The sequence below is a fragment of the Amphiprion ocellaris genome, chromosome 2 (assembly GCF_022539595.1).
Source record: "Amphiprion ocellaris isolate individual 3 ecotype Okinawa chromosome 2, ASM2253959v1, whole genome shotgun sequence".
Lineage (NCBI taxonomy): Eukaryota > Metazoa > Chordata > Actinopteri > Pomacentridae > Amphiprion > Amphiprion ocellaris.
Window position 1 is genome coordinate 4,139,701 of NC_072767.1, and position 14,919 is coordinate 4,154,619.

General features: G+C 34.7%; 1 protein-coding gene across 2 annotated transcripts; it reads right to left on the minus strand.

The window, feature by feature from the left end:
• Positions 1–366: 366 nt before the first annotated feature.
• On the minus strand, positions 367–5,950 carry mibp (muscle-specific beta 1 integrin binding protein). 2 transcript variants are annotated; one of them, XM_023274067.3, is made up of 8 exons: positions 5,765–5,950; positions 4,434–4,524; positions 3,822–3,870; positions 2,876–3,050; positions 2,223–2,294; positions 2,028–2,134; positions 1,180–1,265; positions 367–875 (listed from the first exon to the last, which is right to left on the minus strand). In XM_023274067.3, the coding sequence occupies exons 1-7, from the start codon at positions 5,788–5,790 to the stop codon at positions 1,180–1,182; spliced, it is 606 nt and encodes a 201-aa protein (XP_023129835.2). In that variant the 5' UTR covers positions 5,791–5,950; the 3' UTR covers positions 367–875. The 2 variants fall into 2 exon arrangements, with proteins under 2 accessions (XP_023129835.2, XP_054870056.1); XM_055014081.1 differs by lacking the exon at positions 3,822–3,870 and having other exon boundaries at positions 5,765–5,811.
• Between the last annotated feature and the right edge of the window lie 8,969 nt (positions 5,951–14,919).

Genomic DNA, 14,919 nt, shown 5'->3' on the forward strand with positions numbered 1-14,919 from the left:
GCGAAATTCGCTGGATTTTGGTTGATTTTTATGTGAATGTTCTAAAAGAAAATATTAGAAGTTTTACTAATATATATGTAACCACTTTAGATATTTTTAGGATTTTTTTGGAAGATTTTTACTCATTTTTGAAAATATTTACAAGAATTTTCTTGCCAAATTTGGGGGATTTTTTAAATAAAACTTTTAAGGGAAACTTTTAAGGAAAATGTACAATATGTGCCAAATTGGGAGGCTCTAATGTGTCTAATAAAAGTTAAACTGTGAAATTGAGACACTTTTACAGTTAAAGAAGAGAAGATCAATTTCAAATCTCAAGAAATAATTAAAAGAAACAAATAAAACACTTTGTACAGCACAACCCAACACAGTTTTGAATGTGGCTTCATTTAATAACCAATAAAAGTCTTGGCAGGCTCAGTGAAGAAAAGTGAATTTATGGCAGTCAGTACTTAAGACAAAAGGCAACATTCAGCATTAGAAGATAAAGGTTCCATGTAATTGAGAGTAACTGAGAAAACAACAGTAAACAGCTGCAGATATATTCCAAGTCTTGGCAACAAAAACAACACATGTTTGATTTACTGTGTTTTAACAGCAACTAATGCATTTATTTTCAGGAGAATACGATCGACAGGCAAATGGTCCGATACAAGTCAGTAGTTTAACAGAACAGTAACCCAGTAATGATCATTTTAATAATGGAAGAACAAAATATTGATCATCTGAAGATGATAAAAAGACAATGATTAAGTTAACATGACATCGCTCTATTTACAAAAACAAGAATAAAATTAGAAAAAGTTCATAGAAAAAAAAAAGAATCCTCGGTACTATTTACAGGTTCTGTACAGGTATGAGGAGGAGTCTTCCAGCTGCAAGAAACAGAAAAATACTGTTAGAAAAAGCTGTGCAGGAGTACATTTCACTTTTATGAATTATGCACTTTGTTTCTTAATTATGTGATTTTATTTGCCTTAAAGCAGAACTCAAATGTGGCAGATTTTTCAAACTACAAGACTAATTTCTAAACTTGTGTACAAGCGTATATGTTTGTTTCTATCTTTGTTCTGCTGTTGTATTTCTTACTATGCTTCACTCGTTTCTACCTGCTGTTTATCTTATCTCATACTCCCTAAATGCCACATCTACAGCAGCTCACTTCCTTAGCCTTCTCACCTATAAACGATTGAGCAGGTTGTTCTGAATGTCCTCATACACCTGGTTGTAGATCTCCTCTTTGGATTTCAAACCATCCAGGTTCTCTGCAACAACAAACAAAAATAGAAAGTGATGACTTGGACAACTGTCTTTAATCCTCCTGTTGTCCTCATTTATGGGCACCAAAAAATATTGTTTCCTTGTCTGAAAAAAATCCAAAAAAATCAGAAAAGAAATTCCCCAAATTTCTGAAAATTTGCAAAACCTTCAGGAAGAAAATTCCAATAATTCCTTAAAAGTTTCCCTTGAAAGTTTTATTTAAAAAAAAAAAAAAAAACTGGCAAGAAAATTCTTGTAAATATTTTCAAAAAATGAGTAAAAATCTTCCAAGAAAATCCTAAAAATATCTAAAGTGATTCCATATATATATCAGTAAAACTTCTAATATTTTCTTTAGAACATTCACAAAAAATCAGATTTTTGAATTTTGATTTTTTTTTTGTGAATGTTATTAAGAAGCATTTTTAATATTTATTTTTTTCACCAAAAAATTTTTCAAAAATTTCCCCAAAATCTTGAAAATGTGAATATCAGAAGATTCACTATGAAAAATTTTTTTCTCCACATTTTCAAACATTAAAATGGGTCAATTTTGACCCGTAGGACAACAATACAAGAAATAACAAAATAATACAAGAAAAACTTCTGATTTTGTGAAATTTATACCCTCAATTAACAGTATACATCTATGAGTCTGTGTGGATTCTGCAAAAAGCAACCAAACTTTTCGTTTTGTTTCTTGAAAGAGGCAAAAAAAGAGAAGTTCAGCTGCTTTTTACTGAAGCTCTTAGACAAAGACAGCATACCAATATTCAAACCACTGTCCTCCATCTGTTTCCTGTGTTTCAGGTACATGGGCCACACATGGCCGTCGAACAGGCCAGGAGGGTCGGGGACGGTGTACTGTCTCGTACTGAAAATCAGAAATGAACAGTTTGAGAATCTGCACTGGACACTGAAGAATTATGGGGGAAAAAGGCTGAACATTGGTGTCAGCTCACCTTCTCCTTCTTTTGCACTCCTCGTAGGGGATCGTGATGTAATAGCACTTGTCAAAAACGTCCCGCAGAGGCCTGAAGGAGAGACGTGAACAAGGTCACAGAGTATATATACGACATCTTCGTGGTAAAGGAGTATAAATATGCAAGTGGTCACGCCGACCCTTATCTATATCTCTGCAGTGTCTGACATTCATAACTAGTACACTTAGTACCGCCCAGCCGCCCCATTAAGGGAACACTCTAAGAGCTTCGTCCTGCCGAAAGCCTTATCTCTAACTGCAGAACCGGCTCACAGCGGCTAAAGAAACACATGAGCCAGCGTCAGAACACAAAATAATCATGTGACAATTAAGGACGCCCACGTAATGTTTGTTGTCATCAATTTCCTAGAATGTGCGTGAACCAAAATAACTTGTTCTCTCCGAACACGTGGAGGTGTGAAGATGATATAACGCATTTATTCAGAGAGAACTCACACAACAACCAGCACGAAGACACAATGTGCTCGCAGTGCAAACCACATTCACCACAGCTAAAAGTAATTGTGTCAGCATTACGTGCCCATACGGGTCGTTCAGGAAGCTGCACTCACAACACGTATAAACCTGATAAACTTGTCGGTTACTTGACAATAAAAAAAAAAATCAACTTACACGTAGTTGTAGAGCAGGAAGCCCTCCACAATTAGGATGTGGATCTGCTCGTCGGGGTTTGCCACATCAGAGGCAGAAGACAGGGTGACGCCGTGGGATCTGGCGAACTTCACGGGGTTCTCCATCCAGCCTTTTACCGTGTTGGTCATGGCCTCCATGTCCAAAGCTGTGATCACTGCAGAGCAAGATTGATAAGAAAGGAAGATGATGGAAAGAACACACAGAAGTTTAGAACAGACACAAGCAAAGAATGTACAGTATTGGGAATGCGTTTGCTGTTTTAACCCTCCTGTTGTCCTCATTTACGAGCACCAAAAAATATTGTTTCCTTGTCTGAAAAAAATCCAAAAATTCAGCAAAAAATTCCCTAAATTCCTGAAAATTTGCAAAACCTTCAGGAAGAAAATTCCAATAATTCCTTAAAAGTTCTCCTTCAAAGTTTTATTTAAAAAAATCCCCAAATTTGGCAAGAAAATTCTTGCAAATATTTTCCAAAAAAAGAGTAAAAATCTTCAAAAAAAATCCTAAAAATATCTAAAGTGATTCCATATATATCAGTAAAACTTCTAGTATTTTCTTTAAGAACATTCACCAAAAAAAAATCAATCTAAACCCAGAGAAATTCGCTGGATTTTGGTTGATTTTTTTGTGAATGTTCTTAAAGAAAACATTTTTTTTAAACATTTCTTTTTTTCCACCAAAAAACTGTTCAAAAATTTGCCAAAAATGTTGAAAATGTGGACGTATTATGTATCAGTATTGCATTTTTTTTCTCACATTTTTAAACTTTAAAAAGCAGGACGACACAAGGGTTAAAGTCAGTGGATGCTAATGCTGTGCAGGTGGATGTAGTGTATGTAATTGTGGAGGGTGGGGGTGTACTACGTCAACGTGACAGGTATGTTGGTGAATAACGAGTCACTAGCAGTCTTCAGTGAAGTCTTACCATCCCATTGTCTAAAGCCGTCCTCCCCGACTTCTATCTGATCGGGTTTCTGAAATAACAGTCACCAATAAAACATTGCTGCAACCTCACAGCTCTGAACACTTGCAGATCCCACTCACATGCCAGTAAGTAAGAGTAAAAAGGCCAAACGCAGAGGGAAAACTAAAGCATACAGAGAAGGGCATGCACATAAATAAAAGCAGCAATTTACGGAAAGTATGGAGCAGTAATAAAAACTGAGGAAAATGCAGGCAGCAAAGCATTAAACAGTATCATGTTAAGAGATAAAAAGAGAGGAAAAACTGAAAATTAAGTAGAAATGAAGGAGTCCAAGGGAAAATTGTCTGATTTAAAGACTATCAGATGCACACAAAGTCTACAACAATGAGAGAACGGAAGCAGGGAGAAGGGACAAACAAGGGACAGCAAGTACTTTGCTTAGGCTTTAGGGAAATTTCCACATCTAGTGTGGAGAAAGAACAATGTGGTGGGGGGATGGGACTGGACTCCCTCTAATTGGCTCACACATGGCGCTCATGCAGTGTCCACAAAAAGGAGAAAGAAGCCAAAACAACAACAAACTAAATCGACTTTTCACCTGCCGAAACTCACCTTGAAAAAGTCATCTTGGTGCACAACGCAGCAGTTGGGCAGAGTCTTGATCAACTTGTCTGTCAGGGTGGTTTTGCCACCATTAGTGACTCTGTTAAAAAAAAAAAGACAGAAAAGTGTTAAAATACAAATATAAATGATCTCTCTTAGAAATAAAGAAGCTATGTGCTGCCTGTAGTTTGGACTAGTGAAAGTAGCTGTAGAAGACAAAAAGTCACTTTATCCTAATATAAAGTGAATAAATATAAATTCAATAATAACGTGTGCATGTGTATTCAAAATTACTTCTTTACTGATGTGTGAACGCGATTAAAAGATATAATTTATTAATTCTAGAAGCAGATTGAAGACAGACACATGATCATCCACTCACTAAACTGAACAAATAGACACAGAAGTTGTGTGTGTTGTTAGTTTTACACGTTAGCATATGCAAGAAAAAGCCACATTTTGCTAAAAAACAACAACAAAAAAAACAACTGTTGAATATACTGTATAAGTTAATTAAACTACTTAAATGTGCTATAAAGAGTGCCAGTGTTTTGGTGTTGGATGAAATAATCTCAAATTAAACTGTGTCTAATACACAAATAATAATACTTAACGCTCAATGATAACATCTGCATCACTTGAAATATTGCTTTCTCAACAATATGTTTAATTTTGTGTGCAATATCCTTTTGTTATTTCACTGTCATTGGCGGTATCACATCTTTGTGTACATAAAGAGCCAGAGATGACTAATCCAGAAGGAAGTTACTGCTAGATAAAAGCACTATTCATTAAAATAAAAATAAGAAGGTCAGATAGAAAGCTGGAATAGTACAGTAAAAAAGTGATCCTGACAATGGCATTTAGGCATTAAATTACTACTGCACACAATGACTAGTGATTGTACTTTCTGTGACAGTGCTGAGGTTTTAATCTCCCTCCACTTTTCACTGAGACTCGCGGTGATTTTCAAAAGTCCCGCTCGATTCATGTCAACAAACAGAATTGGCCGGACGTGACTTTAAACCGGTTTCTGGCGGGCAGCTGATAAAACATGTGGCCGAGAGGATAAAACTACGGGACACAAGCTAACGGCGGCCACATTTACGGCATTAATAACTTAAATGAACAATAGCACTAGTTGGGGGCAAGACACCAACAGGAACTATAACATAAAGGTACACAAGATTACTTAGTCACAGCATAAACTACCAAACTCCACCTAACTATCTGAACATAGTAGTTTAGTGGCTTTGCCCTTATTAGCATATTTTACACAGCATTTTAAACAGGTTAGCACACAACTAGCTGTTTAATAAATACAAAATAGTGCAACCTACCCGCCAATTCCTATGATGTATTTCATCCTGGTCGTCTCTTCTCGGTTCTCCTGCTCACCGTCTGCTGAAAGAACCAGTCGCCGGCTCTTGTTGCCGAAAATCGGGGCAAAAATCCGACAAATTTAAGTCACAGAGAAACTTCCGTTTGTTTGTTTCTGTCCGTTGCTTCATTCAGTGGGCGCGCGAGCCCCTCCACTATATACCCAGCCGGCATCCTGTGACGTCACGACGCAAGCACGGGAACGTCTCGTGCTCTGACGTGCTCGTCCATTTTTCACCCCCCTATCGTCGTACGTGCCTCTCCGCGGCAGCCAATCGGAGCCGGAGGAGCTCCGGCGGTCAGCCAATCACGGGCCGCGAACTTTCACACATTTACATATGTGAGTGCAGCTGCTGGTGTCGCTCAGAGTGATGCTGAGCTGCTAATCCAGCTGAGGAGCTGCGTGGAAAAGTACAGGAGTGATGCTTCACAGGCACACCAAAATAACAGTGTAGTATATTTGTACTGATCAAGGCTGCGTACATTTACGGTAAAAGTACTACAACAGTCAGTGTGAGCAAAAATCACATTTTATTTGGCAGAAGAGGGTAAATCAGCCTACATTGTTATATGGCATGGAGCACTAATAAGGGAAAGTACCACCCAAGCTTAAAAAAAGTGTTTTTATTTTAGATTTGACATAGCATTTTACAACATTTTAACATTTTATTTTTTATATTTAACACAACATTCAAATATATATAAAATTAAATTTGGGTGGCACTTTCCCTCATTAGTGCTCCATACTATATAATAATATAGGCTGATTACCCTCTTTTGCCAATTAAAATGTGATTTTTGCTTCGAGCTAATTGTTATAGTAGTTTTTATTTTTCTATTTAGCATAGCATTCGTATATATTGTGTGCATGTGTGTATATATAGAAATGTTATGTTATCAACATTTAACTAGATTATTTATATATATATATATATATATATATATATATATATATATATATATATATATATATATATATATATATATATATATATATATATATATATATATATATATATTTGCTTCAAACTAATTGTTGGATTACTTTTTATTAACCCAACCACATTTGCATGTTTTAATTTGTTTTCCTTTTTGTGTTACATTATTTATTTATTATTATTAGTCTTTTTTAAAGCCACCTTATTTAAGTATTTTTGCATTTATACCCCTTTGGCTATTTTATCACTTAACTTTTTATTATTGTCTCATGTCCTTTGATGAAGTTTGATGTATTCTTGATTTTTTGTTAAGTTTGCATGTATTTTTTTCTGGGGTCACAGCTTTACTTCTATATTACTCATGTTAATATCCATAATTAATATAACTATATGCTCAGGCCTTAGTGTTTACTATGATCAGGTAAATTAATATAAATGACGGTGACTTGACAAGTATGTCTAGAAATACTGTTATGTCAAGATTTTAGATCAACATGCTACTAAAAAAGTTGATTAATTCAACATAAGTAGGTCAGGATGTATTTATGTATGCGTGTATAAGTTCAAAATAAGTTCAAATAACTGATTTTTTGTATACTTTGGTGGTACTTTCCCTTGTTTGTGCTCTATCCTATGAAATACTGTAGGGTGACTAATACATATTTTGTCTCAAAGTTATATCTGTCCTCCTGACCTACTTACTGTTAATTTAATTAACATTTATAGCAGCACTCTAACCTAAAATCTTGTCAGACAGTATTTCTAGAGCTACTTATCAAGTCAGGTCATTGTTATTTATATTATACAGTCATTGCTTTGACTCACCTGACTATAATAAATATCAAGGCCCTACACAGATCCTATAGTAATATAAATTATGGATATGACAAATTTAGAACTAGACTTGTGATCCTACAAATATAAACATACAACAAATACAAGACAATACAAAAAAAGAAACAAAATGACAAAAACATGAGACAAACAACTAAAAAAAACAAAAAACAACAAAAACAAGACAAAATATTACAAAAATAAGGCACAAAATGACAAAATCAAGAAATAAAATGACAAAAATGAGACAAATGACACAAAACAAAACAGAGAAAATAAATCATTAAAAACTTACAAAATGACAAAAAAAGGAACAGAACAAGAAAAAAAATTACACAAATTACTCAAACGAGACAAAAATGACAAAAAAGAAGCAAAATGACAAAAAAATTGTCAAACTACACAAGCGAGAAAAAAACAAACGACAAAAACGACACACAAAACAACAAATTAAGCAAAACACAAAATGACAAAAAAACAACAAAAAGCACAAGCGAGACAAAAAGGAAACACAAAACGACAAAAACATGAGACAAATGACAGTCAGACTGAAAAAAAAAAACAAGACAAAATATTACACAGAAAAGAACAATGAGCAATATAGTATTGTACTTTATGATTAACCCTCCTGTTGTCCTCATTTACGGGCACCAAAAAATATTGCTTGCTTGTTTGAAAACAGAAATTAAAAAAATTAAAAAATAAAAATTTGGCACATATTGTACATTTTCCTTAAAAGTTTCCCTTAAAAGTTTTATTTAAAAAATCCCCCAAATTTGGCAAGAAAATTCTTGTAAATATTTTCAAAAAAATTATAAAAATCTTCCAAAAAAAATCCTAAAAATATCTAAAGTGATTACATATATATCAGTAAAACTTCTAATGTTTTCTTTAAGAACATCCACATAAAAATCAACCAAAATCCAGTGAAATTCGTTGGATTTTGGTTGATTTTTATGTGGATGTTCTTGAAGAAACATTTTTTTTGAACATGTTCAAAGATTTCCCAAAAATGTTGAAAATGTGGAAGTTTTCACTGTGAAAATATTTTCTTTTCCCATATTTTCAAACATTAAAACGGGTCAGTTTGACCCGCAGGACGACACGAGGGTTAAAACAACTTGTCATGGTCTAGAAATTATTTTAAATTTGCAGTTTTACAAATTTCCAATCTGCAGTGAATGTCTTTTCTGTAATTTTTATCCTTTACAAAATAGGGCTGGATCGGACCCTCTGGAGGGCCAGTTTTGGCCCGTGGGCCGCATATTTGACACTCCTGTTCTAAAATGTGGAAATAAATGAGAATGTTTTTCTAGAGATGTCGACCATGACAACAAAAGGTTGCCTCACAGGGGGCTTTTTGTTCTGACTTTTGGTTTAATTTAAAGGCCACCACTCAGAGACCTGAGAGTTCTAGAGGGTTCACAGGATAAAAAAGGTAGAACCAAGAACATTCTGAACTTTATAGACTAATAAAAGAGTCTTAAAATCAGTTCTTAGACAGGTACACAGTGCAAAGACTTCACTTATCCCGTAATTTTTTATTATTGTCTTTTTTCCTTTTATAAATTTTGACTTGTATTTATTGGTTTTTGCATGTTTACGAGATTCTATAACGTCCACCTGCTCTTCCTGAAGGACTCGGTGAAGCTGACAGACATTTTGCAGCACCAAATCACATTATTGGACACATATTCACTGTAGCATCGTTTCAACAAGCTTCTGCAATGTCACAGCATTTATTTCTGTCCAGAGGTGCTTTAATTTTTCACCAAGATCTTATATTGATGATGGGAGAGACGCAGCGCTGCACAAAGTCTTCTCCAGAACATCCTAAAGATTCTCAGTGGGGCTGAGGTCTGGACTCTGTGGAGGTCAATCCATCTCATGCTCCCTGATCCACTCATTCTCAATGTGAGCTCCATGAATCCTGGCATCATCATCTTAAACATGCCCATGTCATCAGAGAAGAAAAGCTCCATTGATGGAAAGACCTGGTCATTCAGTATCTTCAGGGAGTCAGCTGACCTCATTCTTTGGGAACATAACGTTGCTGAACCTGACCAACCCCAGATCATAACTCTAACCCCCACTAGCCATGATGAGGGCATCACTTCATCTGCCTCTCTTCTTACCCTGATGCCCCCATCACTCTGGAACAGGGTAGATCTGGACTCATCAGACCACATGACCTTCTTCCATTGAGTCCAATCTTTATGCTACCAGCAAACTGAAGCCTTTTTTTCTGATTAGCTTCACTGATCAGTGGTTTCCTTAGAGCTACAGCTGTTTAGTCCCAATCCTTGTGGAAATGTTCTTACTTTCACTATCAAACAGCCGTGAGTTCTACTGTTGGTTTCCTACGATCATCTAAGAGTTTGTTCCTGAAGATGATGGTTCTCCACTATCCTTCAGGTTTTAATAATGCGTTGGACGGTTCCTAATGTGATTTTAGTAGTTTCAGAAATCTCCTTAGTTGTTTTCTTTGCTTGATGCAGGCCAATAATTTGACCCTCCTGAGACACATTAACATCCTTTCCATGACCACAGGATGTGTCTTCCAACATTTAAGAAATGAGAAGCTCCTCACTGCATCAGCTAGGTTTAAAGAAGTTGTTGCAGCTGAAATGTATTCATCACTGCAGTAATTATCCAATGGAAGGCTCTCATCTATTGTTTAGTTAAATCCAAGCGGCGACTTTTTTTTTGGACAGGCAGTGTATGTTTTATGTGTCAACATAAGATTCTTTCTTGCACTTGCATAGATATATAGTTGAATTTACTGTATATGTTCAGTGTTGTAGAAAGTTTTACAACTTTATTTACTCTCCTTGCATCACAATCACATCATCGTTTCTTGTTTAAAGTGTGTCAGGAGCGTGAGCCGAGATTTCAGAGGAAACTCTTAAACTGGGACACATGCTTTGGGTTCAGACATGAGTCAGGCTGAACGCTCTGATGTCAGAGTGAATATTCTGGGAGAATGCTACACTATTTTAAAGTTCCATATTCTAACCGTCTTGCTGTAAACCACCTTCCTAACATGCTGCTGCCTGTTCTCAGCCTCTCCTTAGACCAACATGCAGGTTTGTATTTGTGCGTACGTGAGGATTCGGCCGTCAGGAGGTCAGGAGGTCGTTCAGTTTAAGTGGAAAAGGGTGTGAAGGGTTAGTCATGCGACAATCCTCTGTTCATGGTGACGCTCCAGGACCCCCGAGGTGGAAACTTTTCTTTGGATTCTTAATGAAGCTCTTTAACAGCCCAGAGAGGAATAAACACTGCAAAAACTCAAAATCCTACCAAGTCTATTTGTCTTATTTTCTGTCAGAATGTCCCATCCCACTTGGTTTAAGATAAATTCACTAAACAAGTGACATTTCAGCAAGATGGAGGGACTTGTTTTAAGACAATGCATCTTAAATATCTTACACTGGAAAATATGCTCCTCTCAAAACAAGAAAAGAAACTTATTTCAAGGAACTTTTACCTTGAAATAAGTGAAAAAATCTGCCAATAGAACAAGTGAAAAATGACTTGGTAAGATTCCTTGAAATAAGATATGATATTTAGAAAAATGAGATCTTAAAATTAGCTGGGAAAACTTATTTTAAGCTCTATTTTACCAGGATTGTCAAGCTTAGGTGTCTTAAAATAAGCCAGATATGCTAAAAAAAAAAAAAAAAAAAAAAAGCAGTTTGCTGCTGAAAAATAGATTTTTGCTTTCATGTAACCTCCTAATTTGAGATGTATTAACCCTCCTGTTGTCCTGCAGATCAAAATTGACCCATTTTAAAGTTTGAAAATGTGGAAAAATATATATATATTCACAGTCAAACTTCTGATGTCCACATTTTCAACATTTTTGGGAAATCTTTGAACATTTTTTGCTGGGAAAAAAAATGTTAAAAATGTTTAAAATGTATTAAAAGTTTTACTGATATATGTGTAATCACTTTAGATATTGTTAGGATTTTTTTTTTTTTTTTAAAGATTTTTACTAATTTTTTGAAAATATTTTTGGGAAATCTTTGAACATTTTTTTGGTGGAAAAAAAGAAATGTTAAAAATGTTTCTTAAGAACATTAACAAAAAATCAATCAAAATCCAGAGAATTTCGCTGGATTTTGGTAGATTTTTTTGCGAATGTTCTTAAAGGAAATTTGAGAAGTTTTACTGATATATATGGAATCACTTTAGGTATTTTTAGGATTTTTTTGGAAGATTTTTAATCATTTTTTGAAAATATTTACAAGAAGTTTCTTGGCAAACTTGGAGGATTTTTTTTCTAAAATAAAACTTTTAAGGGAAACTTTTAAGGAATTATTGGAATTTTCTTCCTGAAGGTTTTGCAAATTGTCAGAAATTTGGGAAATTTTTCTGCAGAATTTTTGGATTTTTCTTCAGACAAGGAAACAATATTTTTTGGTGCCCATAAATGAAGACAACAGGAGGGTTAAAATATTTTCCTGTTATTTGACCATTTTTGAAAGGAAAATCTATATTTTAAGGATTGAAAAATGAGGAAAATTATTAATTTTCATGACTGTGAAAAAAACAAAAAAAGGCATTGGGTATTAAAAACGTCATGGTAACAATGACTGCTGCACTGTGTTGCAATATTTATTGAAAATAACTGTAAAAAAAGACCAAAACTCTAAATAATGTCCCCAATGTACAGCTACACTTGTGAATGTCTTTTAAAGTTTAACTTCTAACTTTGAAAATGAATCTCAGGAAAAAAGTGTCAAAAAAGCAAAAAACCAAAAACTGGGCAGAACTATAAATAACGGCAACACCTAATATCTGTATTTTTAGAAACAGCACTTTTTTCCTTTACAACATGTGACCATAAAATTAAATTACTAAAACCAACAAAAATATTTTCCTGTTATTTGGCGATTTTTGAAAGGAAAATCTGTACATTAAGGTTTGAAAAATTATGAAAATTGTGTATATTGTCAGTATATGACTCTCCAATGTCAAAAACAATTTTAAATTTAAATTTTACAATTTTAAGTTTGTAAGTTAATATGGAAATTGACATTTTTTTCTGAAATTTTATATATATATATATATATATATATATATATATATATATATATATATATATATATATATATATATATATATATATATATATATATAAAGTTAGAACAGTTAAAAAAAAGCGTTCACTTTTAAAAAGTGTAGCTCTATATTGTCAATATATATTAAACTGGATAATAGACGTAAAAGCATTTTGTTTTTAACTATTAGCAGCTCATTTCCAACAAATATTGCAGCACGGTCCTGCAGCTACTGTGTCTCACCGTCTGACTGTCCTCTGCTCAGCGTGTTTCATCTGAATACTTTCCGAGGCCTGAGGAGGTTCGACCATCAAGTATCTCAAAATAAATGTTATTATGCAACCACATCAGGAGGTGCTGAAGAGTGTCCTGCCCAGTTTGGACTCCATCGGACCAGTTTAACCAGGTCAAACTGCGGACACTGAAGCCATCTCTACTGAACAAAGACACGAATAGTTTAATAAAAAACAGGGACGTTTTGGGAGGAACCATTTATTCAGTCGTATTTACAGGCAGAAACAATTATGGATGATAATCGGTTTAATCAATTAGATCTGAGCAAACATTTTACAGCAGACAAAAGTCTTTTATAATAACATAGATATTGTGCTTTTATAGTCAAACATGTGGAACATTTTGATTCCTATCAGCCGTTTCGATGCAAACGTTAATAATGACATGAAACCTGAAAGGCTAAACTTTACATTCCTTCACTTTATGTGGATCCATTTGAACATTTGGTCGAGCAGCAGGCACTCAGCCGACAAAACCACAAACAGAGAGACTTTTCCTCACAGAATAAACTGTTCTGTTCCGTTAACGCTGAGAAAAATGTGCTGTATCCACTCAAATTTGGTTTATTAGTGTCAAAAAAGGCCTTACAGGATGGAACAAAAAGAAAATTTGAACCTTTAATCACACATTCTTGCTCCAGAAAGGCAACAGAACAAGTAAAAATAGAGATGGCACTTCAGAAACAGGCATTTCATGAGATATTTGTGGTATAAATATGTTTAAATGCTACTAACAGCTACTGAAATTAATGATTCAAGTCACTTGAACAACATAAAATCAGCTCCTGAACATGAAACTAAAACATCAGAAACTATTCAGAGGTTGAGTTACAACCAGTGTTGGGGTTATGCAATAAAATACCACACATTTATTTATTAGATTTTTTAATGTAATGCTTTACTTATTTACTTCCTGTAGAAAGTAATGAGTTACTATATGTTTCTAGTTTGGGGCTGAATTTTTTACATCATAAAATACTAATATCTGGAAAGTTATTTGTGAACTTTCAGGTATTTTTTTCAGATTCTTTTTGTAAAATTGCCCATTTTTACACTTTAACCCTCGTGTTGTCCTGCAGGTCAAAATTGACCCGTTTTAAAGTTTGAAAATGTGGAAAAAATATATATTTTCACAGTGAAACTTCTGATGTCCACATTTTCAACACTTTTGGGAAGTTTTTGAATAGTTTTTGGTGGAAAAAAAGAAATGGCAAAGATGTTTCTTAAGAACATTCAGAAAAAAATCAACCAAAATCCAGCGACTTTCACTGGATTTTGGTTGATTTTTTTCTGAATGTTCTTAAAGAAAATATTAGAAGTTTTACTGATATATATGGAATCACTTTAGATAGTTTTTAGGATTTTTTCGGAACTTTTTGGTGCCCGTAAATGAGGACAACAGGAGGGTTAATATGTTAATATGTAATATGTTAGATTACTGCATTACAGACAAATATATTGTAAATAAAGCGATGCATTACTCCTCCAACACTGGTTATAACTCAGTCCAACAGTGCAAAAACAACATCAACAGGAGGCGGACACCCTCTCTATTTTTAAGACCAGGCTTAAAACCTTCCTTTTTGACAAAGCTTATAGTTAGGGCTGACTGGGTGACCCTGACGGGGTGAGCTGGTGTTTTCATTTGCAAAACTGACTTCCCCTCTTGACGTCCCTTTAGTTTGCCCCTAGTTCTGCTGCTATAGACCTAGACTGCTGGGGAACCTCTCTGGATGCACTGAGCCCTTCTCTAACTACCTATGTATTTACTATATATACCATTATTGCATTACATTCACTCTGTTTCTTTCTGTGTCCTTTCTCCGAGTGTCCCTGGTCCCAGAGCTGGATGCTTCAGATGTGTGGTTGTGTTTTATGGTCCTTGTGTCCCACCCCCCCACCTCTCTATCTCTACCCCTCTATCTGTATCCCTCTATCTCTACCTCTATCCCTCTATCTCTACCTCTCTACCTCTTCTGTCCCT